This window comes from Neofelis nebulosa, chromosome 10 (assembly GCF_028018385.1).
Source record: "Neofelis nebulosa isolate mNeoNeb1 chromosome 10, mNeoNeb1.pri, whole genome shotgun sequence".
Classification (NCBI taxonomy): Eukaryota; Metazoa; Chordata; class Mammalia; order Carnivora; family Felidae; genus Neofelis; species Neofelis nebulosa.
Window position 1 is genome coordinate 104,055,436 of NC_080791.1, and position 27,593 is coordinate 104,083,028.

A 27,593-nucleotide genomic window follows, 5' to 3' on the forward strand; every position below is an offset into this window, starting at 1 on the left:
TGGTAACAGCTACAATATTGAATGCTTACCTTGGGGCAAAACTCTACCAAGCACTGTGCATGCCTTGTTACTCATTTAATCACACGTTCATAAGTTAGATGCTATTGCTCTGATTCCCTTTCTTCTGATGAAGCTGCGCTTTGGAGACGGAGCTAATTGTGGGTGTGTGTAGGCACAGCATAAGGCGCTCCAGCGTGAAGGGTGAAGGCCCTCCCTCCCTCTTGAGTGCTACCTCCATCCGGGTCCTGCTCCACTAATCAGGACTCCCTGGGGAGCACAGTCCATCAAAGGGGGGGGGGGCGGGGGGGGGGGCTCAATCAACCTACACTCCCATCCTGCTAAAGAGATCAAGATGGACTTTCTTCCGTTGCCTGGCAGAGACAAGAAAGGCTCAATCTCTAGTGAAGCAAGGACGTACCTTCCCCTCCACCTACCAGGGAAATTAGTTTTAGTCTTTCTCTTTTGTCCACAACCCAACTTCCTCAATACTTCTCAGGAGCCGAAGGCTTCCCTTGTTAGACTGTAGTCAGTGCGAGCTGACTCTTTTTGTCTTTGTGACACCAGGACTTGTCCCACCCCAGCCCCTTGAAGGCACTCTTTCCAACACGCACGTTCTTCCTCCCACGGCAATGCTGCCATCTCCGCCTCACTTTCTCCCCTGTGTTCAGGGTCACACTTGGGGTTGGGGAGGAGAGAGAAGACTTCATTTAGAGAGAAGACTGCTCTATTTGGTGTTTCGGTTTCTAAATGGCCTTCTCTTCCTTTTCTGCGGGCAGAAATATTCTCTAGAAGAGTAGTAAAGTGGCGTGTAGGTGCAGGAACCGTGCAGTAATCCCGGACACCTAGCGGGAGGGAACCCCAGAGAGAGGGTCAGCGGGGACCGCCCGCAGGACAGCGAAGCAGGACGGTGACCGGGGGAGTCCAACGGACGTCCTGAAGCATTCGTTCCCCCTTCCTGTGAATACCGCGGTAATTGGGACCTCTGCGGCCCCGCCGGTGGTTGCAGAATAAAGCGGTGTATTTAATTCCCTCGAACAATGCACTGCAAGCCTCCCAGGGGCCTTTGCACAAGGGTTTGCAATGTGTGTCCTCGCTGGGACGCGGCTTTTCCTCGCAGCCTACAAGCTCCAGGATTTTACTCCCTTCTCGGAAAGCACCCGGATAACGAAAGCTGATCCTGAACGCTTGTTCTTGTTTTTAAATTATTAGGAAAAAGTTTTGCATCGCGCCCGAACAGGGACTTGAACCCTGGACCCTCAGATTAAAAGTCTGATGCTCTACCGACTGAGCTATCCGGGCTCACGGGAAGTTCCTCCCTTCGGTGCATGAAGACTCTGCTGTCGTTTGCGCTGCGAGCTAACAGCACCGCCCAGAACGAGCTCCCGGATTCGTCCTTTGTGTGTGACTAATCCAATTCCGGCCCACGGACCCCGCGGGGACGGGAGGTAAAAAGGAGAGCGTGCGGGGACGGTGTCAGGTCGTTCTTTGGCAGCTGAATGCAGATTTCTTAAATATAACAAAACGCGCCCCCTTTTATTTAGAGACTCCTTGGCAAACATGAATCTTCAGTTCTGCAAAAACCTGAAGAGGGAGGGGAAGCCATTGCTTCACTGCACACACACACACACACACACACACACACACACACACTACCACCACCACCCCCACCACCCCCCACCCCGGCCCACGCATGTCTTTGCCCTAAAAGCAAAGAGCACAGGCTCGGAGACCACAATTCCGTGTTAAAGGTGGCAGGTGTCCCTTCTTCCGAGAAGCACCACTTCGCAGTCCCTTGTCCTCAGGTGCCCACCTCAAAAGAAGCACAAAGGGGAGGAGCTTAAAGAGGCGACCAGGGCTCGGGGGAGAAGCGCTAGCAGCCACCCTGGGCCTGGGCGCAGAGAGCGCGCCCCCGCCCCCTGCCCCGCCCCGCCCCCTCAGGCTCGGCCTCTGCGCACGCGCGCTCCGCCCTGCGGGGGCAAACCCGTCTCTCTTCACCAGGACACGCTACTATTTGCACATTACAGATGCCCTGCTGCCTTTCGGTCCTCTGGGTCTTTACACACGTTCCCTCCAACTGACATGCTACCTTCCTTTCACTCCTTCCCCCTCGCCCGTCAGTTTAACTGCCGTCCTCCCTGGGTAGCACCTTCTGGTGACCAGCACCATCCCTAGCTTCTCCTTCCCTGCCCTTGTGGATCTGATAGGGAAAAAAACCAAACCCTGACCTTGAGAGGGAAAAATCATAAGATGGCCCACAGGACTGATAGGGAACTCCAGGCCCCGCCTGAAGACTCTCCTTCTGGGGTCTTCTTCCTGCCCCGCTTGCCTCGCACCATATTGCCACTAATGCGGAAGTAGCAGACTATACATTGTCCCCCCATATGCTTATGCTGGTGGCTCGGATCTTTGGAGAGACCGTCTCCCCTGAGCCCATCGATGTAAATCAACCTCCGATCCTCCAAGCTCTCCGAGTGCCGCTTGGTTCTTCCGTCAGCGATCCAGCCTGGTTCCGTAACAGATCTACTACACCCCAAACCTTTGGGAGCCTCATAACCAGTGCTTTAATAGAGGAATATTCAAGTGCTTTGTCAACACACATGGACAATTAGAACGCGAGCAGAGTAGAACGTGGTAGGGAAAAAAAGACATTAACTGGGTAGGTGGATGCCACCAGGGCAAGAATGGTGATTCAGGCAGACACCCTGTATTCTCTGAGCGTCTTGCTTGGATCCCAAGTACTTCCCGCAGAGATCCTCCTTCTCTCCTCAGGCTGGAAACTGGGGAGGTCCGCAGTGAAAGAGAGAGATTTTAAGAAATTGGCCCACAATTGTGGGGGCTGGCAAGTGTAAGGTGGGTAGGCCGACAGACTGGAAATTCAAGTAAGAGTTGATGTTGTAGTCTTGAGTTTAACTTCAGGAAGGCAGCAAGCTGGAAGCCCACGCAGGTTTTCTATTTACCAGCTTGCAGACAGTGCCTTCTTCATCAGACGACCCCAGTCTTGGTTCTTAAAACCTTCAGATGACTGAACAGAGCCCCAGCCACATTCCAGAGCATCATCTGCTTTACTCAAAGTCAACTGATTTACATGTTAATCACACCTAAACACTTTCACAGCAAGCAACATCAGGACTGGTGTTTGGCTAAACAACCGCAGCCTAGCCAAGGTGACCTATAAAATTCCCTGCCATACATGCCAACGTACATCATGCAAACTCTGAACTACCCAGTTTATTAATACATCATTTTCTTTTCCTTATTTTTGACCATCATTAGATTTCAAGAGTCCCTCATCAAAATGCATCCTTCCACCCAAGAACCCAAAGATGTGGGGGACAAAGCCCCTCATCAGCTAGCATATTGACACAGATGAACAGAAAGGGGAGGGCATATAAATAGGTTCCAAAGCAGTATTTCTTCATGTTGCCTTTCATCACATCTAGGGTTTTTAGAATATGAGAACTGAATCACCATTCTCTCTCCCCATGTCCCAGCCTGGCACCCAGCCCAAAAGAAGGCATGCCTAAGTGTATTTTGTTCCATTGCACTACCTTGAGTTGAGTGACTCATCATCTTAACAAGTTATAGTAGTAATAATAATGACTATCATCATCATCATCATGATCATCCAGCCCAGAGCCTCCAAATTCCCCCTCTCCTCCACCCCCATCCCAGGCTAGTGTAAACAACTCTGGAAGCCTGGGTCAGGTTGGACGGTTTGATTCCCTGTGTTTCCTGGGAATCCCTGCTATGGCCTCCTCTGATGGTGATGGTCGCAAACCCATTTTGTGCATTTTGAGATTTTGAGAATAAGGAACTACCAGTCTGTTGTGCAAATCCGGATCATCCTTAGTAGTTTCTCAGTATAATTGCGGGGGCGCGGGGGGGGGGGGGGGGCAGGGGGCGCATCGAGTTCAGAGCGTATGTATGTGCGTGTGATGTCCAACAGCAGTTTGTGATTTACCAAATAAAAATTTAGTTACATTTAAGCTTCTGGGAAACGAGTGTGTACTTCGTATGATCCACGCAGTATTTGGAACATGCTTATACTAAAAAAACATCTGTCCTTTCTTTGAATTTCAAATTCAATTGCGTGTCCTGGAATTTGATTTGGTAACCCTGCTGTAGACGTGAACCAGAGAGGGCTGCCCATACCACCGCACCATCACCACCACCACCACCACCACCACCAGCACCCAAAGCTGACCTAGGTGCTTGTTTTTGTTAAACCAGGTGGGCCAAACCGAAATCGAAGGTTTCCTTGGCGGAGAGAGAGCCCAGGATGTCGGCATCCCCATCGAGCCCCGCGCGCCCCGCGCTCCGCGCCCCCGCGCGTGGCAGCTGCGTGGCCGTCAAGCCCCCTGCGGAGCCCGGGCGCGCCAGGGGCTCCGACCCGCGGGGAAAGGTTCTACCTCCAGCAGCTCCCGGAACGTCGCTGGAAACAGGAAAGAAGAGAGAGGGCTAGACTGATGAAGCAAGCGAGAGTTGTGTAGTACGTGCGGAGAGCGTGTCTCAGCCAGATCCAAGGTTAGGGAAGGGACCCTGACTTTAAACTGAGCAGTTTAAAAGCAACGACATATACTCCTTTTCGGTTTCCCATTTCCTCCCCTCCCTCCCAGAGGGGAAAAAAAGGCCAGTCCCTCCGTGCCTACACCCCAAGCTCGTGTGCGTGGAAGATGCCCCCCAGGGTGGCAGCCTGGGATTCCTTCATTAGAAGATGTGTTCTGCTCCCTGGAAAGGAGCTGCCACTGGCAGTGACCTCTAAAACCACTGCCGAAACCCGGGATCGAACCAGGGACCTTTAGATCTTCAGTCTAACGCTCTCCCAGCTGAGCTATTTCGGCAGCTTATAAAAGCTGCTTTCCGTATTTCCATAATAAAATAGTATTTGTTCCGTTGTCACAGAAGAGGTCAGAATAGATTCGACGGGAGGTAAGCATCTAGCAAATATTATAGAGGTGATAAAGCAAAGCCTCCCCGTGTATAAGCTAGAAATGACAAATAATTTTACATTTCTCAGTTGTTTGGACTCAAGAAATGTTATGGAACTGAACAGGACGGCCATGTGTAAAATGTGACTCTTCAGTGTCACCTCCAGATGAGGTATGCGTAGAGTCGCGGCATCTGTATGTTAAAAGCATTGAGTTGCCAAACCTAAGTCGTGAAAATATGCCTCCGTTTTTGTAACCCCACCTGGACATCTTTAAACTCTCAAATATACAGACACTGTCAAAACATGGGATTGGCTGAGACTCTCTCAAACTCTAAGAAGCAAGCTGTGGTTTAATAATATCTCCTAATAGGTTAATTTTATTCCACCTATTTCATAACTTTGCATCCCTAACATTCACATATATAAAATTGAGCTAGCCCTAACGCTAACTGAATCAGGCTCTCTGCAGAGGGGGCTCAGGACTGTGTACTTTGTAAATTGACCAGGTGAAATTTAATGTGCAGCCTCCCTCAGTCTCACAAAAACTATTACCAAGAGATCTACACTTTCAAACGCTTACCCAACCTCTTCATGGGGACATCCAGCTCAGAATGTCCAAAAATGAACCGTCTTTCCCTCTAAACTTACCTTTCTATCACCTTCTGTCTGCATTTTCCGAGGCAGAAAAACACAATTTCCTCCCTCTCTGCTCGCCACCCATAATCAGACCCAAGTGCTGTTCATTCAAGTTCAGTATTTCTGGACTCCCTCCACTTCTCTTCATCCTCACACCTTCCCCAACCTCTTCATTGATCTTCCCACCTGTAATTCACTTTCCACACTGGAACCCATCACCCTGCTTAAAAATCCTGCACAGGCTCCCTACTTGAGAGCAAAAATGAAGGCTTCTTTCTTCAGATAGGATATAGCCTTCCAGAAGCCCCTTGCTCTCTCCAGTGCCAGATCAGTGCTTTCTCCTTGACTCTGAAATCCAGCGACTCACGCAGCCACCCAAGCTCAGGATGCTTTCCTACACTGCTCTTCATCTTTGTCCACGCAGTGTTCTATACATTGCCCTTCCCTATTAAACCTGACTCTCATCTCAGATACATTCTCCTCCTTCTAGAATTCCTCTCGGACATGTCTCCGTCGTCCCCCCGCCCCTGCAGGCTGGTGGCCCTTCTCCAGTGCTTTCACCAGCTCTTATTGCCTGTCAGAGCTCTTTCTCTCCACGTGTATCCTTAATGTATGTTACATAGCAGACTGGAGTCGATGCTGAAAGAGAAGGAAGAGAGAGAGGAGAGAGAGAGATAGGGAAGAGAAGAAAGAGAGAAAGCAAGCCATATCTCAGGGCCAATTGTTTTTTTTTTTTTTAATGTTTTTATTTATTTTGAGAGAGAGAGAGAGAGAGAGAGAGAGAGAGCATGACGGGGGAGGGGCAGAGAGACGGGAACAAAGCTTCCAAAGCAGGCTCTGTGCTGACATCAGAGAGCCCAAGGCAGGGCTTGAGTTCATGAACCCTGAGCCATTAGATCATGACCTGAGCTGAAGTCAGATGCTTAACCGGCTGAGCCACCCAGGTCCCCCCCCCCCCCCCCACAGGTTCTTCATTAACTTTTAAAATCGCCTGGTTAAACTCAGATGTGATCTCTGCAAGGTTGTTTATTTTTGGGACAGAGAGAGACAGAGCATGAACGGGGGAGGGGCAGAGAGAGAGGGAGACACAGAACCGGAAACAGGCTCCAGGCTCCGAGCCATCAGCCCAGAGCCTGACGCGGGGCTCGAACTCACGGACCGCGAGATCGTGACCTGGCTGAAGTCGGACGCTTAACCGACTGCGCCACCCAGGCGCCCCTGCAAGGTTGTTTATAGGAGATTCTGAGCTCTTTAGTTCTTGCCTTGAAAGAGACCTCATCTGGCCACCCTGCCTCCTTCCCCTGAGGGATCAGTGTGAACTGAAAAGGTAGTAGGGAGGAAGGCCTGAGGAGAATAGAACTACCCATTACTTTATGAGCTTGGAAGGGAAAACCGTGAGCGGCTTGGAATGCTTCCCACAGGGCAGGGCAGATCACCGGGCAAAAGCTTTATAAACTTTTAGAAGCAAGCTCTAAATTTTGACAGCAATCTTAGAGTTTCACAGGGTATACACCTTACAGTGAAAAAATTCCAAAGATTTTTCTACACCTCTTTTTAGGGTTGGTTTTCATTTATCTTGCTGAAAGTAGAGTAGGCCCTTGCAATGTGTGGGGCCTCAGAGGTCCCTGACAAGTGTACTCATTTGTACTTTTGCTGGGTCATCATTTTGAAGCATGAGTGAGTATGGTAGACCCTTCGGGATCCACATCCCAGCCAATCAGGTCACAGTAGCCCATGAAAAGACTAAAGAAAGGATCGTTACTACGTTCCAGCTACATCTGCCCCTTTTGGATGAAATTGTGGAGCACAGTGCTATTCAAGATTGCCGGATGTAGGTCTCACAAGTGCAAGGGTCTACTGCAATGTTTTTAGCTTGCCAGAAAAAAACCTGGTAAGTTGCTGAATTACCGTCAAGCCCGGAAGTGTGAACCAGGCAAATGACTTGAACAGATGAGTGGCCTTCCCAAGAACCAGGCCAGAACAATCCCTGGAGACACGGCTCATTTCTGTGGACTTGAGAGCCTTGGGAAATCAAGGAGCCTGGAGGCTGAACTTCAAGGTTGCTCTTTCCTGCAGATGGACCTCCAAGGTGGCACTCTCCACATCACTAAGCCTCTGCATAATATGACCTAATCCAGGAGGAAATGACTTAACTGCCAGCTGCCTTCCAACCCACTTTCTCTTAGGACACAAGGTTGTAGGGGGTCACAGACTCGGTGGTCAGACAACCCAGCTTTGGATTCGAATGACTGTGACCAACCATGCGCTGTGTGACCTTGGGTGAATTTAGGTTGTTTTTTTTTTTTTCCCCCCAGTGCCTTTCTTCATATTCAACACGATGATTCTAACATTTACCTCTTAAAACTGTGTGTGAGCCAGACAATGTTCAGAATCTCTAAGTTAGCCTGCTGGGCCCAGGAGCAGATGCCCAGTCACAGGACAGGGCCCAAGCCTGCCCTGATGTGCAGCCTATCTGGGTCCTTTGATTCCTTTGCCCACCTCCTCCCTGCCCTGAACTTTACAGTGAAAACCTAACCAAGCCTTTTCACAGTCCTAATGCTCTCCAAGGCCTTTAAATCAATCCTCCATTGCTTACGTTTCAAAGTACAGAATTGAATCCCTACATGAAACAGCTAAGAATCTGAGAATCTAAATGGGCAAGAGAAATTACATTCAAGAAAACTTTTATTTTTCGGAGGTGAAACAGGCTCAACATCAAAAGCACTAGACACGATTCCCCTAGAACCAAGGTGGGACACTGACGGTTACATGCCATCAAAGCGGAAGGGCCTGTTGAAACTACTCTGCTGTCCACGGGCCCTTGAGAATGTTGCCAAATGGTTGGAACGCCTAGAAACCCATGCCCCATTCTTCTTTCAATTTCTTGCGAAGATCAGCTGCCCACTTCCCAAGAACGAACCAGCACTGGGCCAGTCCTCCAGGCCCTCCTCCACCACTGCTTCCCTGGTGGGAGTACAAGTGAATCAGACAAACGATATGACTTTTTAAAAATTATTTAATTTAGTAGTTTTCTTGGAAAAAAAAAAAACAATAAGGCAAAAAAAAAAAAAAAAAAACGAAAATATATATAGTTTTGTTTCAATGTGACTTCATTTCACCTGAAGGACTCAAAGCTTCTCCATTAGCAGGAATCTGACTGGGGATCAGGCTGGAAATGTAGTGCAGATGGTGAAGGAAGAAGGGGAGGGGCGGGGGGGCGGGGATAAAGCAGAGCCGTTCAGTTTGGTTGAGGAATCCCCGCTCTGGCTGAAGTCCCCTGATTAGGTCACAGCCTTTACAGGCCTCCTTGCAAGAAGGCCCAGCGCAACCCCGTGCTTACAGTGGGAATTGGGGTCTTAGAGGAAACTCCCCGGCGGCTGCCCCTTTCTCAAGTGCATCACAGATAGGAAGGGAGGGATGGCGAGGAAGGAACAGGAGTACTAATTCGTCTAGTGTAAATCCCATTTCCGTGCAGGGATGGCTTCCTCTGGAATGATATTTCCCCCAGGACCCACACTGGCTGAGGCTCAGCAGTTAAGGAACAGAAACAAAAAACACTAACAAAAAGCATACAAGGAAGGCACCTCAATTTGTGATCCTCAACCAAGGGTGGGCTGCACAGGGGTAGATCTCTGAACAGGACAGCTAAAACAAATACAGAATACAAAATGAAGGAAGCCAAGGCCCGACAGGCGTGGTTCTCTCACCCACCCCAACATGACGGCACTTTCGGCCCCACGTCCTGGGAAGAAGTTTCTTTTGGGAATCAGCTGTGCGTGCTGCGATTTGGACAGAGGCAGAATTAAACTGGAAATCACCGTCCTCTCTACCCACGCTCTTCCTAACAGAAGAAGGAAAAAAGGCGGGAAGAGTTAGGATTTCATTTTCAAGAGTCAGGCAATCAGGAGAGCAGAATCTAGACAGCAGTGGGCAGGCACTCCATGACACAGACCAGGGATCGAGTCCCTGCTCAGTAACTGCCAGATGTGACCCTACGCACGTTCTGGATCTGCCTGCCCCTAAAAGACGGAAGACAGGGGAGGCCCCAGCCCACATCAGTGTGTCCAAGAGAGAGTCCCAGGGAGACAAATGATACCAAAAAACAAGATTCTTAATGGGAAGGAGGAAGATCAAACAAAAAAATTAGATTTTTCTCTACATATATATAATATACAGGTATTTAACACATTATTCGAGAGGTGGCTCCAGTCCGTAGGGCTTGAGAGATGGTGAAAACTTTTGTTCCAAATTAAGTCCTTCTCTCAAATTCTGAAGGATGTCAGAATAGGGCAGGTAGTGCTTTGCTCTGCATGGGGGCCCAGACCCAAACTGGTATCGTGCTGAGAGAGAGGGAGATGGGGGTGGGGGCAAGAAAGGCGATGAAGGATGGGGGTGAGGAGGAACGGGGACGGCAAAGTGACTAGCGGTCTCTTCCATCCTGCTTTGTGTTCTCAGAAGTTCTCGGCCTGACGAAGTCCAGAAAACTCCCTTGTGAGGATAACGTGCCCCTCCTACCAACCACCAAAGCGGCCTCCGGTCGTTGTCAAAGAGGGAGGACCGCAGAAGGGTATTTTACGTAAGATAGAAACTTCTAAGAATGTCACTCTGAATATTCCAACCTTATAGAACAAGCCCCCTCGCCAGCGTTCCGATACCGCAGTTACCTCTGGGTGGACACCCCATTAAACTGACCCCGTCTGTGGCCCCGCCTCGTAACGCTACGCCTAAGCTCCACTGCAGTCATTCACGATGCCTCCGTTGGTAAGTCTTATGTGCTTCCTCTCTGAAGGAACTTCTAAATTCAGCTCTTGCTCTGAACAGCACCAAAAATGCCCCTGAATCATAATCTCATGCGGACCTTGGCTGAGCAGAATACTACAGGGGAGGGTGAATGACGTCATCTTAAAATGGGGGCAGAGGGAGAAGGAAGAGTCGAGAGTACTTGACTTTGCAGAAGGGCTGTAACGCCAACTTTCAGCCACTCACCCTCCCCCTTACAAACATAGGTATCTAGTATGGCGATTTCAGTTTCAATCAGCTAAGGCAACCAGCCAATCACCACCACTGGTGTCTGCTTCTGGTGATTGATTTGGAAAAAATGATTGGTTAAGACAGACAAACTGGAGGAAAGCGCTTGGTAGGAGTCACAAACGCCAGCTTTCCCGCACATCCTCTGTCATTTTCTCCTTTGGATCCTCCTCCTTTTTGTTGCGGCCATTTCAGAAAATGTCCGGGCATGAGGTCCAGTCCTGTTTTTCTTTACATTCCCAGTATCCTCCCCTATAAATATGGGTTAACTCCTTGGTAACAGGGTCCTTCTTCCGCTCAAACCACAGTGCTTTATAGGGATCGTACGGTGTGCCTAAAGGGAAAGCGGGGGGAGAAAGCAGAATGAGAGCCAGAAACACACGAAGTGATTCTCCACGCATCAAGAAATGGAGTAGAAGGCAGGTTCGTTACCATCCTCCGTGGCTTTCATAGCTTCTGCTTCTCTCTTCTTCCTGGAAAGCCTTTGTTTTTCCTCCAGGCGCTGCTTCTCAGCGTTGGCTTCATCCCAGCGCCCGTTTTCCATCAGTCTCTGGTCGGGCCGCAATCGGCTGTCTGTGGGGGCAGTGCCACTTTCCCAGGCATTGAGCGTGAGAGCGAGCTCTGAGAAGTAGTACATGTTTTCTGCGTTCTTCCTGCAAGTAAAGGATGGGGAAGAGAAACGGTGATGCCAGAGCCCAGGGCCTCGTTAAGGAGCAACAACCCAAAGACGACCTCCCCGAAGCTGTTCTACAGATGGACAGACTCTAGGACCAGGTCAGGCTCCCCTAGTTAAGAGACCCAGACCGGACCATCCCCCATCCCCTCCCCTAGCATCACTTGTGCCAGCAGTCTGCTGGGCTTGTGCTGTGCTCAGCGGAGATTAAGAAGAATGGAAGGGAACATTCTGCTAAATGAACTTTCTTATTCCTATTTCCTTTGCTTTCTTTTTAACCTGTTCTGGGATAATCTTGCTGTTATTATACACTGACAGGAGCATGACAGGAGACAAATGGCCTCCGTCTTCATTCCTAATTCCCGTATATCATCTCAGAGACCTTTAGATGGCCACTGGGTCTCAGGCTAAATTGTTTTTTCTTTTAATGTTTTTTTTAACATTTTATTTTTGACAGAGTCAGAGCACAAGCGGGGGAGGGGCAGAGAGAGAGGGAGACACAGAATCTGAAGCAGGCTCCAGGCTCCAAGACATCAGCACAGAGCCGGATGCGGGGCTTAAACTCACGAACTGTGAGATCATGACCCAAGAGGAAGCTGGACACTCAACGGAATGAGCCACCCAAGCGCCCCTCAGGCTAAATTGTTAACAGGTGGTAGGCATCTTTCTCCTCCAGCCACTTCTGAAGAGGTTTGTTTGTTTGTTCTATTTTTGAGAGAGAGAGAGTGTGAGTGTGGGAGGGGCAGAGAGAGAAGGGGACAGAGAATCCCAAGCAGGCTCTGCACTGTCAGCACAGAGCCTGACGTGAGGCTCAAACTCATGAATGGTGAGATCATGATCCGAGCTCAAGTCAGACACTCAACCGACCGAGCCACCTGCTTTTGAATAGTTTTGCTCTAAATTATAAATATTTCTTGGCAGATGTGACTTGCTTTGTTTCAGCTTTCCTGACAAGGCACACTACAACTCAAATCATACAATGACCACCTTCTGGTTATCTCTCCAAAAGTTCTGATTTCCCTGGCTGATCCCTCACATAATTCAGTGGGAAGGAAGGCAGAAATGCCATCAACACTGCTCCAAGGTTGAGGTCAAAGTGTTACCTGGAGAGCCGGGATATGGATACTCACGGTAAAGGGTTCCTTTTCCATAGCATGACCCTGCTTTCCTCTGCCTCATGGCCTCTCTGTCGAGCATCACCCCCATTTTCCCCAATGACTGGTTGTACTTTGAAACAATCCATTTTTTCATCCCATGTCCCCAGAAGGGCAAAGTGAACTTTTCCTGATGGATCGGTCACTTCCCCGGTCACCTGCAAGGGTGGGGAGCAGGGCTTTGGAGTACGGCAGTCGGCGTGATGTAGCCTCCCTGACTATTCTGGCAACCAAAGTCCTAGGGTAAATATTGGTTAAGTCCTGCTATGGCAAACACCGTGGAGCCACCCAGATTATTTTGGTATACTTTTTTGAGCTGTGTAAAATAAATGGCCATGAGCCGGGTTTCATCATTTTGTGGTACAGGGATTTTTGTTGCAATGATATATGCAGGGAAAGGATCTGACTGGTACTTGGAATTATGGTATTTTCTCCTCCCTGGAAGTCAGACAGCCACAAGCAGATTTAATCCCCGACTCTTCTTCACTGTCCATCAAAACTCATGGCACAATTCCACTGTGGTGGTGACGCAAGACTCGCACTCAGACCTCACAGAGGTCAAACTGCCCATCCTTCTTCCTGAAATCCTTTTACTGGCCCTTCCTCTGTGCTTCCCATTTCCAATCTCTCATTGCTCTTGACTTTTCCTTTCTTACTCAATGTCTTTCCCAGAAAAGAAAGGATTTGGTTTGGTAATGCAATCTAGTCTCCCTTCTTGCTGACTTTCTCCTTTACCTCTCCTTCCCTGCCGCCCTCCCCCTCCCCCCACCCCTGCCAAATCACCACATACATATTTAGGAGATGTAGATATATGTATGTTAGACTGTCTATCCATCCATTATCTACACCAACCCCAAAGGAGCAGGCTTTCTAAGAGATACACGCTAAGGAAAAACATTTAAACTCAACTTTTCTTACCTTTCTTGCTACATCACGAGAGAAGTAGCTATAAGGAACAAATTTAAGATTGCACTTGTCGCCCGTCTTGTGATTCACAATATCAATTTCACCCGACTAGAAAACAAAAGGCATCATGGATTGATTTCATTTATTTATTTGTTTATTTAATGTTTATTTATTTTTGAGAGACAGAGAGAGGGGGTGAGCGGAGGAGAGGCAGAGTGAGAGGCAGACATGATCCAAAGCGGGCTCTGTGCGTGCTGATAGCAGACAGCCCGATGCAGGGCTTGAACTCATGAACCGTGAGATCATGACCTGAGCCAAAGTAGGTCACTTAACTGACTGAGCCACCCAGATGACCCTTATTTATTTTTAATGTTTATTTATTTATTTTGAGGGAAAGAGAGTGTGCAAGCAGGGGAAGGGCAGCGAGAGGGGATCCCAAGCATGCTCCGTGCAGTCAGCACAGAGCCTGACACAGGACTTGATCTCACAAGCCATAAGATCATGACCTGAGCCGAAATCAAGAGTCAGGCACTTAACCGACTGAGCTACCCAGGTGCCCATGGCTTGATTTTATCAGTCCCAGGGGATCTGAATGTCTGCTAGACCCCATGCCTCATAATTCCTCACTTTTCCATCTTACACTCTTGGACTCCCTTGCTTATGGCTTCCGGTCTCGGCTGACCCGAGAAGCCATGGAACCTTGGTATTCAGAACCTTGGTATTCCAGGTTGGGATCAGGACCAAATGCCTTCTGGTTTTCTTTCAATTGTGTGTCACGTTAGGTGGCCTATGATATGCCCCTCAGCACATATGCTGATATTCACATAACGGTTTGCCTTTTCCAAACCAGGCCCTTGTTAGCAAACTGACAAGTAATTAGATGTTATTTTAGTACAGTTCTTACACTTGTGTATTTTGTTAACTACTTTTCAATCTCTACATATTTGTCATGGGTCTCCAGTGATACAGTAACTCTTTGAGGACAACGTCTTATCTGATTTTGTATCCCCAAGACCTAGACTCTGCCTGGCAGTAAATGTCTGATGAATAACGAAAGGATGAAGAGTAGGAGCAGTGTTTATTATTTTCCTGTACTTTCATAGTAGCCGACACAGTCCTGATAGAGCAGTCATTGAATGAATATTATAAATTGGTCATTTACAAGTAAGAATTTGTGGTATAGAAACTCGGGAAGGTTGGGGTGGGGCTACTGGCTGAGAGCAATTCGTTGGGAGAGGTGGGTAAATCAGGGGCAAGTTCAATCTGGGGCAAGTTCACATGCCCTGGACACTGCAAAGACGTACCTAAGAAGGTATTCTTTCTGAACTTCAGTACACTTTGGGCACCTCTGCTTACCTGATCTATCCACAACTTGCCCACGATAATGTTGTGCACCGTTGTGGTAACTTTTTTCCAAGTGTAGTGGTGCCCAGTTGCATGGAAAATACAGTGGATGCTACCTGGAAACAGAGAGAGGTACACAAATTAAGCCAAATGTTAGGAAAATAGCATCACTTTAGGTACAAATAATAATGGATTAACTTTCTTCTATTAATATTTCTCACTTTGAAAACAATAAACCAAAAAGGATTTATAATTTTTTTTAATGTTTATTTGCTATTGAGAGACAGAGCGTGAGTGGAGGCGGGGGGGGGGGGGGGGTGGGTGGTGGGCAGAGAGAGAGGGAGACACGGAATCTGAAGCAGGCTCCAGGCTCTAAGCTGTCAGCCCAAAGTGGGGCTCGAACTCACAAACCGCAAGATCATGACCAGAGCTGAAGTCAGATGCTTAACTGACTGAGCCACCCAGGTGCCGCCATAATCTTTTTTTTAAGTTTATTTATTTATTTTGAGAAAGAGAGAGCACAAGCAGGGGAGGGGCAGAGAGAGAGAGGGAGAGAGAGAATCCCAAGCAGGCTCCACACTCGGTGCAAAGCCCGACACAGGGCTCAATCTCACGACCCTGAGATCATGATCTGAGCCCAAATCAAGAGTTGGATGCTTAACTGACTGAGCCACCCGGGAGCCCTAGGATTTATAATTGTCTTAAATATTGGAAGCACTGATTGATTTTTTTCACCTGATTTTTAAATGTATGAGTAAAATACACCTAAATGATGACAAACGCTGATAACTGATAGGGCTTAGCTAGGAAGCAACATTCTGCAATTGTAGAAATAAAAATGAAAGCAAAAGCTCCAATTCTATTCACCAACTCTGCCTGCCCAGACCATCTGCAAAATTGACAGGAACAGGTCCAATCTGCCCCAATATGAAAAATGAAATAGAATTGTGGAAAGGAGCACACACTGGTCGTCAGGACTGGGGGCCAGGCCCTCTTGCTAGTCACCAGCTGTGTGACCATAAGCAAACCACTCTTCTAAAGGCCTTAGCAGTAAAGAAGGTGTAGTGGATAGAGAAGGGCTCTGGAGCCAGGAAGAACTGGATTCAATCCTGGCTCCACCACTCATTGGATGTGTGATCCTGGCTTGCGTAACCAAGAATTGGTCTGGTCTTCATCCATGGTTCCTGGGAGGGAACCTCTAAACCTTTGGAATTTCCTCAGTAATAGTAACGTCTGTGTTATTCATGGGGGCCCTGATAGTTTATGCCAAAGAGCCGACGTGGTGAACCCCTAGATAGCTTATGCTCAAGATGAGGCCAGGCCAGAGAGGCCAACCATGTAATTAAGAGACTTGGGGCTTTGAATCACTTGAAATCAGCCAGACTCCCCCCAACCTCCTGGGAATGGTATTCCCTTCTCTGTAGGGAGGGAAGGAGGCCTAGATATTGAGTTCAGTCATGTGGCTGATGATTCAGTCATGCCTACCTAATGAAACCCTAATAAAATCTCTGGACAACGAAGCTTGGTGCAGCTTCCTCGTTGGTGAACATATCAATGTGCCAGGAGGGCTACGTGCCCTGATTCCACAGGAGAAGGCATGGAAGTTTATGTTCACGACCCTTGCAGACCTTGCCTTATATGTCTCTTCATTTGGCTGGTCCTGATTTGTACCCTTTATAATAAAACTGTAATGGTAAGAAAAGCATTCCCCTGGGTTCTGAGTCATCTTGGCAAATTATCGAAACTGAAGCCAGTTGGTCAGAAGTACAGATGGCCTGGGGACCCCCAATTTCGTGGCTGGCATCTGATGTGAGGGCAGTCTTGGTGGAGACTGTGCCCTTAACTTATGGGGTCTGCATGAATCTGGGTGGTTAGCAACAGAACTGCATGAGAGTATTGTATCCTGGATAGGTTGTGTAATTTCCCCAGGCCTCTGCTTTATAATCTGTAGACGGGATAAACAGACCTTGTTGTGCAGCAAATGTCTGTTTATTTGCCCAGTAAAATGCCTGAAACATCATGGGCACTCAGCAGATACAGTCTTCTCCTGTTCTTATGAGTTCATCTCAGACACCAAACCCAAAAGTGAGGTGAACAGAGGTGACTACAGATTCAAAACAATTAAAAAAATAAAAAAAAAATAAAAAAAAAAAAAGGAAAGATACGCAACAGATACGTAGATCTCCACATATGTGCTGCGAATACGGTCACTTATGGGAGCGGAGAACTCTAAGCTCCCTCTGCAGCCACTAACGAACAGAAGACTAATTATGTGTCTTTCTCGTACAAGAGACTAAAATAGCCCTGCTGGCTGCAGCAGCCATGATGACAATGACGCTAACGAGAACAGTAGCAGCCCTGCTGAGAGCACCTGCTGTGTCCCAGGCAGTAGGCTGAGCTACCGGTCTCTTCACACATGATCTCATTTGATCTCAACAGCCTCCTTTCAAGTACCTGTGCTGCCCACACATCTCCTCAATCCCTCACTCAATACCTCTTCCGCCACCCCTGCCGTCTAAAGCCACTGTCATCTCTTGCCTGAAGCCAACAACTTTGTTTTGGTCCCAGCTTCCACGTCGGTCACCTGCGAGTCTCTGGTCAAAATGATCCGTGTCAAACATGTCCCATCAACACTGTGTCAAATCTCTCCATTTCTGCCCTCTGCAATTAAAACAGGACTCACCCCCTTCCCCTGGTGTACAAAACCCTACAAGAGCCGGCCCCTGCCGGTCCCTCAGATCGCACTCTGAAGCTGCTGGCGGCCGTGGTGCTTCTCGAGCATGCTGTGTCTGCTCCCCTCTCAGGGCCTTTCTCTTTAAGGGGTTCCCTTGCTGGGACACTTGTCTGCAGATCTTCTTCTGGTTGCTTTCTTTTTATTAGTTAGGTCTCTGCTCCAGTTGTCTCTTCAGAGACCACTTCCTTGACGACTTTGTCCAAGAAAGCACAAACACACTTGTTTCTCCACCGTTAACCCCTGTCTCCACTTGCTCTATTTCTTCATGGAATTACCACTAGATAAAAATTAAATATTCACGGACAATAATTATTACGGAGGTGTTTTTGGTTACTTTTTTTGTCTGCTCAAGAAATGGATGCCAGCTAAGCGAGGGCAGAGTGGCTCTGCTCACCACAACACGCCCACAGCACCTAGAACCGTTTCTGGCATACCGTGGGCATTCAGATACCTGTGGACACTTCGGCTGCAGGCACTGTTCTCCCCGGCCTTTGTTTCTACTGCTGCTGGAATGGATGCCACGAACTTTATGGCTTAAAACCACGCGGTTGTTAAACTGTTACAGTTCTGAAAGTCAGAAGTCTAAAATCAAGGTGTCGGAAGGGCTGTGTTCCCTCTGAAGACTCTATTAGAGATCCGTTTTCTTGCCTTTTCCAGCTACCTGAGGCCACCCGCATCCTCCAGGCTGTGGCATCTCTCTAGTACCACTCACACCTCTTGCTTCTGTTGCCACCGCCTCTGATTCTCTAGGCTCCCTCTCATAGAAACCTTTGGGATTGTATTGGGCCTATAGGAATACTCCAGAATTATCTACCCATCTCAAAATCTTTAATTTAACCACACTGCAGCGTTCCTTTCACTATGAGCAGTCGTATAGTCACAGGTTCCAGGGATTAGGATGTGGACATTATTCTGGGAGGAGGGAGCCTTATTCAGCCTATCATACCCCCATTTTACCAATGAAGACTCTGAGCCCAGAGAGAGAAAGTAGTTTTTCCAAGGTCACACAGCTAGTGAACGCCAGAGCTGTGGATCAAAATAAGATCAGAGTATCTGTACTGCCTAGTACCATATCCTTGTGCCCCACCCTGTTGTTCTGCAGTGTCCCTTTCAGCTCCCAGGGATAGTGGGAAAACAAAGAAAGCCCCACGGGTGCCTTCCTTTATATAATATTTGTGTCTTGGAGACTTGGCAATAAATTAAAGATCTAAAAGTGGAGGTTCTTAAAATATTTGGAAAGGAAGATATCGCCACTTCAGAATGGTCAAGTAAAGGACTTCCATATTTCCTGTGCCTCAGGAAAATCAATTTTTTCCAGTAAGATCGATTTAAGAACACTAGCAAAAAATTATCAGAATCAACTTCTTCAGAACTCTGGTAAAAAAAAAATGAGCTTTGTGGCATTTTAACTTGCCCTACTCCCATCCTCCTCTCCCCAGCTCGGCAGTAGCCTTAAAAACCAGTAGCCTTACAATCACGGCAGAAGTGAAAACCAGGAAGCAGCCTAGCAAACACTGGAGGGAGCAGATGGTATGAAGCTCCCCAAAAGCCTGATCTCCAAGAAACTGTCACTATCTGATCTGTCTGGTGGTTCCTCTTAAGTTCCCACTCCTAGGACTCTGACCTGACTCAGCCCCTGCTCCCCTCAAACAGCCTTTTCCTAGTGGCGATGATCAAAATAACCAATGGCAATTGTTTAACACAGTGGCTGCCTGAGGCAGTGTTCACAGTTGGGGCAGTTAATAAATAGTGGACCCAAATCCCAAATCTGATGAAAAACATTAATCTACATATCCAAGAGGTACAACAAACTCCAACAGGATAAACTCGAAGAGCACCACACCGAAACCCATCACAATCAAACTACTGAAAGACAAAGAGAAAATCTTCAAAGTGGTAAGAGAGAAGTGACACATCACATATAAATGACCCTCAATAAGATTATCAGAAACCTCAAAGGCCAAAGGCAGTGGGATGACATATCCAATAATGCTGAAGGAGAAAAAATTATCAAACCAAGAATTCTGTATCCAGCAAAACTATCCTTCATAAACAAAGAAAAACTTCAGACATTTCCAGACAAACAAAAACTGAAAAAATTCATAGCTGGCATACCTTCCCTTCAAGAAATATACCAAAGGAGGGCCCCCCCACCAGAATGGTTCATTTGGTTGGGCATCCAACTTCGGCTCAGGTGATGATCTCACGGTTCTTGAGTTTGGGCCCTGTGTCAGCCTGTCTGCTGTCAGAACAGAGCCCACTTTGGATCCTCTGTCTCCCAATCTCTCTGCCCCTCCCCCGCTTTCTTTCTCAAAAATAAATAAACATCGGGCACCTGGGTGGCTCAGTCAGTTGGGCGTCCAACATCAGCTCGGGTCATGATCCATGGATCGTGGGTTCAAGCCCCACATTGGGCTCTGTGCTGATGGCTAAGAGCCTGGAGCCTGTTTCAGATTCTGTGATTCTGTGTCTCCCTCTCTCTCTCTGCCCCTTTCCCATCTCTCTCTCTGTCTCTCTCTCAAAAATAAACATTGAAAAATTAAAACAATAATAATAAAAATAAATAAACATTTAAAAAAAAGAGGAAGAAGAATGAAAGAAATACACCAAAGGAAGTCCTCCGGGCTGAGATGAAAGGGCACTGGACAGCAACTTAAATCTACTTTATGAAGAGACTGGTAAAGGTTAACTATAATTAAACTATTAACGAAAAAAAGAGTATGGCTGTGTTTTTTGCTGGCAACTCTTTTTTCCAATGCATGATTTAAAAGACACCTGTTGGGGCGCCTGGGTGGCGCAGTCGGTTAAGCGTCCGACTTCAGCCAGGTCACGATCTCGCGGTCCGTGAGTTTGAGCCCCGCGTCGGGCTCTGGGCTGATGGCTCGGAGCCTGGAGCCTGCTTCCGATTCTGTGTCTCCCTCTCTCTCTGCCCCTCCCCCGCTCATGCTCTGTCTCTCTCTGTCCCAAAAATAAATAAAAAACGTTGAAAAAAAAAAAAATTAAAAAAAAAAAAAAAAAAAGACACCTGCATAAAGCAACAGTTATAAAACTACACTGGGGGCATTCACTTTCGAGTGTCCCTTCTCTGTAAAGAGAGCTTTCCTACTGTTCTTCTTTTCTAATCTTATACTCTAATAAACTTTTGCCTGCTGCTAAAAACAAACCAAAAAACCTATAATGATGGGATTATAATGTATAAAAGTCATAATTTACATGAAAATAAAAGCACAAAGGAGGAAAGACATAATGGATCCATATAGCTGCAAAGTTTTTGTACACTATTGAAATTAAATTGGTATCAATCTCAACGAGATGCTTAGATATTAACTGTACTACCCAGGATAACCACTAGAAAAATACCTTTAAAAATATAGTAAAAGAAACAACACGAGAATTAACACGGTAAATTGAAAAATATCTATTTAACACAAAATAAGGAATTAAAAAGGAAGAGAGGAACAAAAAAGACAGAGGATATATAGAAAAAAAAAAAAAGCCAAAATAGCAGATGTAAATCCTACCTAATCAATAATTATATTAATTATAAGTAATCACTCTAATCAAAGAGTAGAAATTGGAACAATGGATAAAATATATCAGGGGAATTTTTTTTTTCACTAATGTGTCATTCAGGAGCAAATTCAGGGTCCATGGAGCCCAGTAGTGTGTCACTGATGCAGAGATCAACAGGCTGAGTCGAGTTCTTTCATTCATATTCCCAAATTGTGGTTCTTCTTGGGTTAGAGAGCTCCAAAACTACAAAATAAAATCCACTTAAATGTGTCTCTTTAGGGGCACCTGCCTGGCTCAGTCGGTGGCCATGATCTTGGGGTCATGAGTTCGAGCCTCACGATGGGTATAGAGATTACTTAAAAATAAAAATCTTAAAATAAATGTGTCTCAACATTAATGCTACCACCTGGTTCCAGTGCCCTGGCACTTGATGAGCAGATTCACCGGAAGCGTTCTTCTTTCCAGACTGCAGGAGTTCTAACTTTCCTACCCTACTTTACAAGGAGACTCAGACTTTCTGCCACCACGTCAAAAACCATCTGTCTGCTTACTCTCTCACAACTCTGTCCATAAATCGTTCTTCAGTGACAGCTACTGGCTTAAAAATTTACCCTAGGGGAGTCGAGTGCCACTGCAAATGCGAAAATTTCACTGCAGGATTCTCCTTCCAATTCACTGATCCAAAAATGTTAAATACAGCCATCCCCAAGGCCAATGTCTGGAAATCCCACTCTCTGTACTTCAGTTTCTGGTCACTATGTCAATTCTTTGTTCAGTCTCCCCATGAAGGCTGGGATCTTTGTTTTGCTCACTTATACTTCCCGCCTGGTCCACGGTGGGTACTCAGTATCTAATGGATGAAGGAACTTAAGGCAACAGCACATCCTGGTGACCTGAATCCTTAAATAACCATAGGAATGGAATCCTTTCAAAGGTAATTTTTAACTCTAAAAAATTAGATCCACCACATATATCATATTCAAATATTTACCCCTCAAAGGACTCCAGATTAGACCACTCATAGACAAAATGTATAGCAGATCACTGGTAGATTTACTGCTATTTTACTGCTATTTATTAGATTTATTGCTACTTTAAAAAATGAATACAACCCTCCTTAGAATTAAATATAACCTGTCCCTTTGGAGATCCTCACCAGGCCTCTGAAACTCTTCTCCATGGGGGAAAAGTCATATTGCAATAGGACCACTAATATCCTAGTTGTGCAAATTAGGTAAGAACATCCCAAGCATTTACTACCCTCAACCTAATACTTGTGAAATTATTAGCATCAAAGACAATTAAGCAATTGGAACCGTTTTCAGGGCCTTGGTAAATAAACATTAAGAACAAAATCATCGTCACCTTTTCATCTAAGATCTTTTTGCATATTAACCACGAAGCGGTAAAGCTAACATTCCATTTTCTTTTCTCCTTTTAATATATTCCCAACGTTTCTGGGTCTGGTCTCTGGCTACTTTCTAGTTTCTAGGAAATTTCTATACCTGCTATATTTTGTATTCCTGAGAGAAAGGGGAATTTACTAAAGAAGACAACTCTAGCCACGTGCTACGGCTAGGCCTCATGGAAGACTAGAACCAGGAAATGGAAGGCCACCAGGAGCTCAGGCAGTTCCTGGCAGCTCTGTTTCTAGGGAGGTGCTACTTGGTTTCTCTCTTTCCGCTCGTGTTTCTTTTTCGGCACTCACTCTTCTGGACACACACGGCCAAATGTGACTACTCTGGTTCAAGTGAGCGTCGGAGAATCTCTAGAACGCTTTGTGAACAATCTCATTTCCCCTAAAGTGTAGAGACTCTCCAACACTGCAGATCAGGATGCCTATTCCCAGGCCTGATCTTTCTGATCTCGGTGCAAAATTAACTTATAATCCAGTAAGATCTTTTAAAACAGAGTTTCATCCTACCTGGAGTTCGGCCAATACATCAATGATACCTAACCCTTCCGGTGGTGAAGAGAGAGGGGAGAAAGGAGAGGAAAAGGGGAGGGACCGTCTGAGAGACCTAACCTTGCAGTCACAAGACTTCTGATTTACTGAGTAAATGGACTGGTATGAAGTACATTGCCAGTGTAACACAGGAAACAACACTGGCTGATAGAAAAGGCGTTAAGCATCCTAGAATATGTACTCTAAAACAGTGCTTAAAGATTTACTAAATATAGCTAAGAAGATAAAGAATTCATGCCTGGATGGATCCTTAAAGAGCCTCCTGGCTCCTCACTCATTTGATAGCTGAGAAGTCAAACGAGCTGCCCAGAGCTAGAGAGGATGGTTCAGTGCCCAAATCAGACTTTCAGTCTCCTGACTCCTAAGCCAGGGACCACTTCCATCATGCCAGAAAATCTTTCACTCCTGGAGGACTAATTCTTACAAGGATGGCGGCCTTACCGAGGGGCATAATGGAGAGGTATTTGCCTCGGAACTTGCTGGTGATTTTGATTTCCTGACGCAATGTCCAGCCATTTTTGGACTCGGCATGGTGTGCAGCAGCAGGGGGATGATGACTCACCTTGAAGAAATCAGTGGTTCAAATTAAAGAAGAAAGGAGAAGGAAAAGATGCTGCCTACGAACTGGTGATAAACACCCCGAATTCACACTTGACACTTTTATCCCCACAACAGTAGGTGAATACCAGGGCCTCCAGTGTTGAAGCCCTGAAGGAAAAGAGACGGCAGTCTGGGATGACAGGGACCTATTTCTGCAAAGAGGACACCCAGGGGGATCAACTGAAAAGTCACCCCTTTCTTCAAAAAGTAAACGCATCACAGTCCTGAGGCTCCTTTACCTGCTCACAGAGGGATCGGTACCCGTTCTCCTCTAATCTGTCCAGCTCGAAGGTTTCCCCAAGGAGTGGGTTGAATGGCTTGCTGGTACGGAAGACAGTAGTGGAGTAGGAGGACACGGTGAAAGCTGCAACATAACAGAGCTGTTCTAGAGAGTTCTCACATTTTGCAGCTCGGTCTAACAGCTCGTGGTATTCCAGATCTTCAGTAAGGCGCTGAAGCATGGATAAGGGCTCGTTAAAGTTCACCTGTCAGGAAAAGAACAGATATAAAAACTTTGCCCACACATCCATAAGAGACCGTTTAATTGTTTTGCAGGTGGAGAGACATATCAAGATGTCAAGATGATAAAGCAAATCACTGGGAAGAGAAGAGGCCTTTGCTCAGGAGACCAGCTCTGAGATCTAACCTACAAACAACCCTCTCTCCCTGGTCAACTGACTCTGTCATTGAGCAAGATACATTACTGTTTTCATTTATTTCACTAACTGTATGCTCTTTGAGATGGGAACCGTGCCTCTCTGTTCATCACTGCATAGCCATGAGCTATCGATGCCTCACCCACGGGAAACGGTCATCAAATAGGTACAGAAGGAATGAACCAAAGAGGAAATGTATTTTAGCACAAGTATACCCAGAGAGGAAGTGAGGTATTTAAAATTCTTGAGGGTTGGGGCGCCTGGGTGGCTCAGTTGGTTAAGCGGCCGACTTCGGCTCAGGTCATGATCTCACGGTCCGTGGGTTCAAGCCCCGCATCGGGCTCTGTGCTGACAGCTCAGAGCCTGGAGCCTGTTTCAGATTCTGTGTCTCCCTCTTTCTCTGACCCTCCCCTGTTCATGCTCTCTCTCTCTCTGTCTCAAAAATAAATGTTAAAAAAAAATTAAAAAAAAAAAAAATAAAATTCTTGAGGGTGAAAAGAGAGGCTGATAAATTATAAGTACAGGCACGTCCTGACTGGTGAAAAGAAAACATTACAAAAGTTAGCTTCTACACCCCAGAGGAGATGATTGTGAATTATTGATTGAGTTCTACATCAGGACAGGATTCTGATTTCTTCCCTGAGGCTGGACAGTCGTGTTGTGGACCGGAGTGCTCATGATGGAGGCTGACAGGGGACTGAGTGTTTCTGCCTTTCAAGTTTTAGAGCCAACTTAGGGCTTTCAACCACAGGATCAAGTGTGTGTGTGTGTGTGTGTGTGTGTGTGTGTGTGTGTGCGTGCGTGTGCGCGCGTTTCTGTCAGGAGGAAGATATTCATTCACTTATGCATTCCACAAATATTTACTGAGCCCTCATGTGTTCCAGACCCTGTACTACCCACTAGGTACGGAGAGAAGTGAACAAAAGAGACACTGTCTCTCTATCCCCGCAGGAGTTAACTTCTAAACTAACCGTTTGGAATTTAAGATGACTTTACTACTTAAAAAATTACTGTAAAAACAGGTTAGGTTCCCAGGCTACCCCATAAAGCTTATTTAGCTTTACAATACAGCAATATCACTGAACAAGTGATATTAGCCTGAGTTCTGAATCCAGAGAAGACAGGAAGGAAGAAAGCAACTCCCTTTTCACTGGGAGCCGGCCTAGAGCAATATTTCAGTTAAAACAAAAACACTTCTCTTTCCTATGCTCTTTTTCTCTATTTTTGTATTCTGTATTTTTTTTTTTTTTCAACTTTTTTTTTTTTTTTTTTAATTTATTTTTGGGACAGAGAGAGACAGAGCATGAACGGGGGAGGGGCAGAGAGAGAGGGAGACACAGAATCGGAAACAGGCCCCAGGCTCCGAGCCATCAGCCCAGAGCCTGACGCGGGGCTCGAACTCACGGACCGCGAGATCGTGACCTGGCTGAAGTCGGACGCTTAACCGACTGCGCCACCCAGGCGCCCCTGTATTCTGTATTTTTGTACAACCTTCTACCCACCAACCCCTGAGCCACATACTACTATAATATTTGACTGTCCTCTCAATTGTGAAGGGTCTTATAATTTTTACTATAACCAACTTTAAAAACAAAGTATAAAGGAAAACATTTACCTGAGATATCGTCACTCAAAGAGAACCAGTATTAATATTGTTTGTTTCTATGCATCTATACATTTAAAAATAAATAAATAAATAAATAAATAAGCCCGAGCCTACTTTTTCTCTGAGCAATATACCCAGCATTTATCTGGGAAAATTCCTCAGCAAATGCAGAGCCATCTAACATTAGAACACTCCTCTTGGGGCACTTGGGTGGCTCAATCAGTTAAGCGTCCAACTTCGGCTCAGGTCACGATCTCATCGTTCATGGGTTCAGCCCCGCATTGGGCTCTGTGCTGACAGCTCAGAGCCTGTAACCTGCTTCAGATTCTAGGTCTCCTTCTCTCTCTGCCCCTCCCCCACGCCCCCACTCATGTTGCCCCTCTCTCTCTCTCTCTCTCTCTCAAAAAAAAAAAAAAAAAAAAAAGTTAAAAAAAACAACGCTCCTCTTTTGGGAAGTAGGGTCTACCCCTGCCTCAACTAAAAAGGGCGCCACACTCCAAAACCATCTTCTCAACACTGAGAGACACTTAGAGAAAACCAGTGGAAGAAAAACGGACACTGAGGGGGTAATGGACTAACACAGCTCAAATCCTCAAGAGCCTTTTTTACAGAAGGTCCTTAGAAACTAGGCCAACAAAATCTCTCATCAGCAGAATTTCAGGCCACACGAAGTAACACTTCCGTGCGTGTTGAGGAAAACGAGACGGGCAATGTGTTCCACCAATGGCTACAAGACACATGGCACACAGCCTGGGGCTGGAATCGGTGCAGCCTTAAGCCCTCGCCGTCCTCACTCGCACAGCCCTGGCCCCCAGCAACTGTTCCAGGAACCAGAGTTTCTCTAAAAGCGCCAAACTTTTCATATTGGTCACTTTATCACCCAGAAGCCCAACAGGGAAACAAACGAACCTGCGGATTTAAAGCAGAAGGAAGGAGGGAATTTGGTACTAGGCTGATGGAGGCTCAGGCAGCCAACAAAGACAACCCTAGAGATTCCAACAGCAGGAAGCCACGGGCTCTGGGCTGGAGGAACAAAGGGAAGCGGTGGGAGGACCAGGGCTCAGAGGCCAGGGGTACCCGCAGAAGCTGAACCTGGGGCGGGGGGGGGGGGGGGGGGGGGGGCGGAATGGGGCAGTACCCTGGGGTCCCTCCGCCTCTCTCGCTCCAAACTCACGCTCGTGCCTTGCACTGGTGGAGCCCAACTGGACGCCAAGGCACAGAAGCCTGAGAAACCGCCTGGAGGAATCAACTCTCCTGTGACACAGCATAAAGCAGGGAAGGGTGAGGACTAGAGTTTCAGGCAAATAGGTCCAGGACTGCACAGCCCTAGTGGCAAAGTCAACAAGGAACTACTGGTAAAGGAGAGAGAGGTCACCGAGACTCAGAAGTTATTTCTAAGCAGAAACTGCACTTTTCTTTCTTTCTTTCTTTCTTTTAAAAAAAGGGTTTTTTTTCAATGTTTATTTATTTTGAGAGAAAGAAAGAGAGAGCGAGAGGGGAGGGGCAGAGAGAGAGAGGGAGACACAGAATCCGAAGGCTCGAACTCATGAGCCGTGAGATCACGACTTGGGTCGAAGTCAGACACTCAACTGACTGAGCCACCCAGGCACCCCAGGAACCTTATTTCTAAGGCTGCAATGGCCTGCCTTTCCAGCCCACCTTCCCACTACTTTCTGCAAGGCTCCAGGGCAGGTGGGGTTCTTTTTAGGCCCCTAGTGAACCAATTGTTTTATGTGTCTCTAACATGCTAACTCATGGCCTTTTCTTGTCTGGAGATTGACATTTTCTTACACACCTACCTATAAATCTATTTGTTTTCTTTTGAGAGAGAGAGAGAGAGAGAGAGA

General features: G+C 46.8%; 1 protein-coding gene and 2 non-coding genes across 3 annotated transcripts in view; all 3 read right to left on the minus strand.

Annotated features, from left to right (window-relative positions):
• Positions 1-1,226: 1,226 nt before the first annotated feature.
• Positions 1,227-1,299, minus strand: TRNAK-UUU (transfer RNA lysine (anticodon UUU)). The gene has a single exon. It is a non-coding gene; the product is annotated as a tRNA-Lys (tRNA).
• Positions 1,300-4,768: 3,469 nt separating this feature from the next.
• Positions 4,769-4,841, minus strand: TRNAF-GAA (transfer RNA phenylalanine (anticodon GAA)). Its single transcript has one exon. It is a non-coding gene; the product is annotated as a tRNA-Phe (tRNA).
• A 3,392-nt stretch (positions 4,842-8,233) lies between these two features.
• OSBP (oxysterol binding protein) overlaps positions 8,234-27,593 on the minus strand; it is a 36,487-nt gene continuing 17,127 nt past the window's right edge. Inside the window, exons 8-14 of the mRNA XM_058689102.1 lie at positions 23,724-23,969; positions 23,326-23,446; positions 14,684-14,787; positions 13,340-13,435; positions 12,398-12,579; positions 11,027-11,247; positions 8,234-10,928 (exon numbers count right to left, since the gene is read on the minus strand). Coding sequence (XP_058545085.1) covers positions 10,786-10,928; positions 11,027-11,247; positions 12,398-12,579; positions 13,340-13,435; positions 14,684-14,787; positions 23,326-23,446; positions 23,724-23,969 — 1,113 coding nt within the window. The 3' untranslated portion in view covers positions 8,234-10,785. The remainder of the gene's footprint in view (positions 10,929-11,026; positions 11,248-12,397; positions 12,580-13,339; positions 13,436-14,683; positions 14,788-23,325; positions 23,447-23,723; positions 23,970-27,593) is intronic.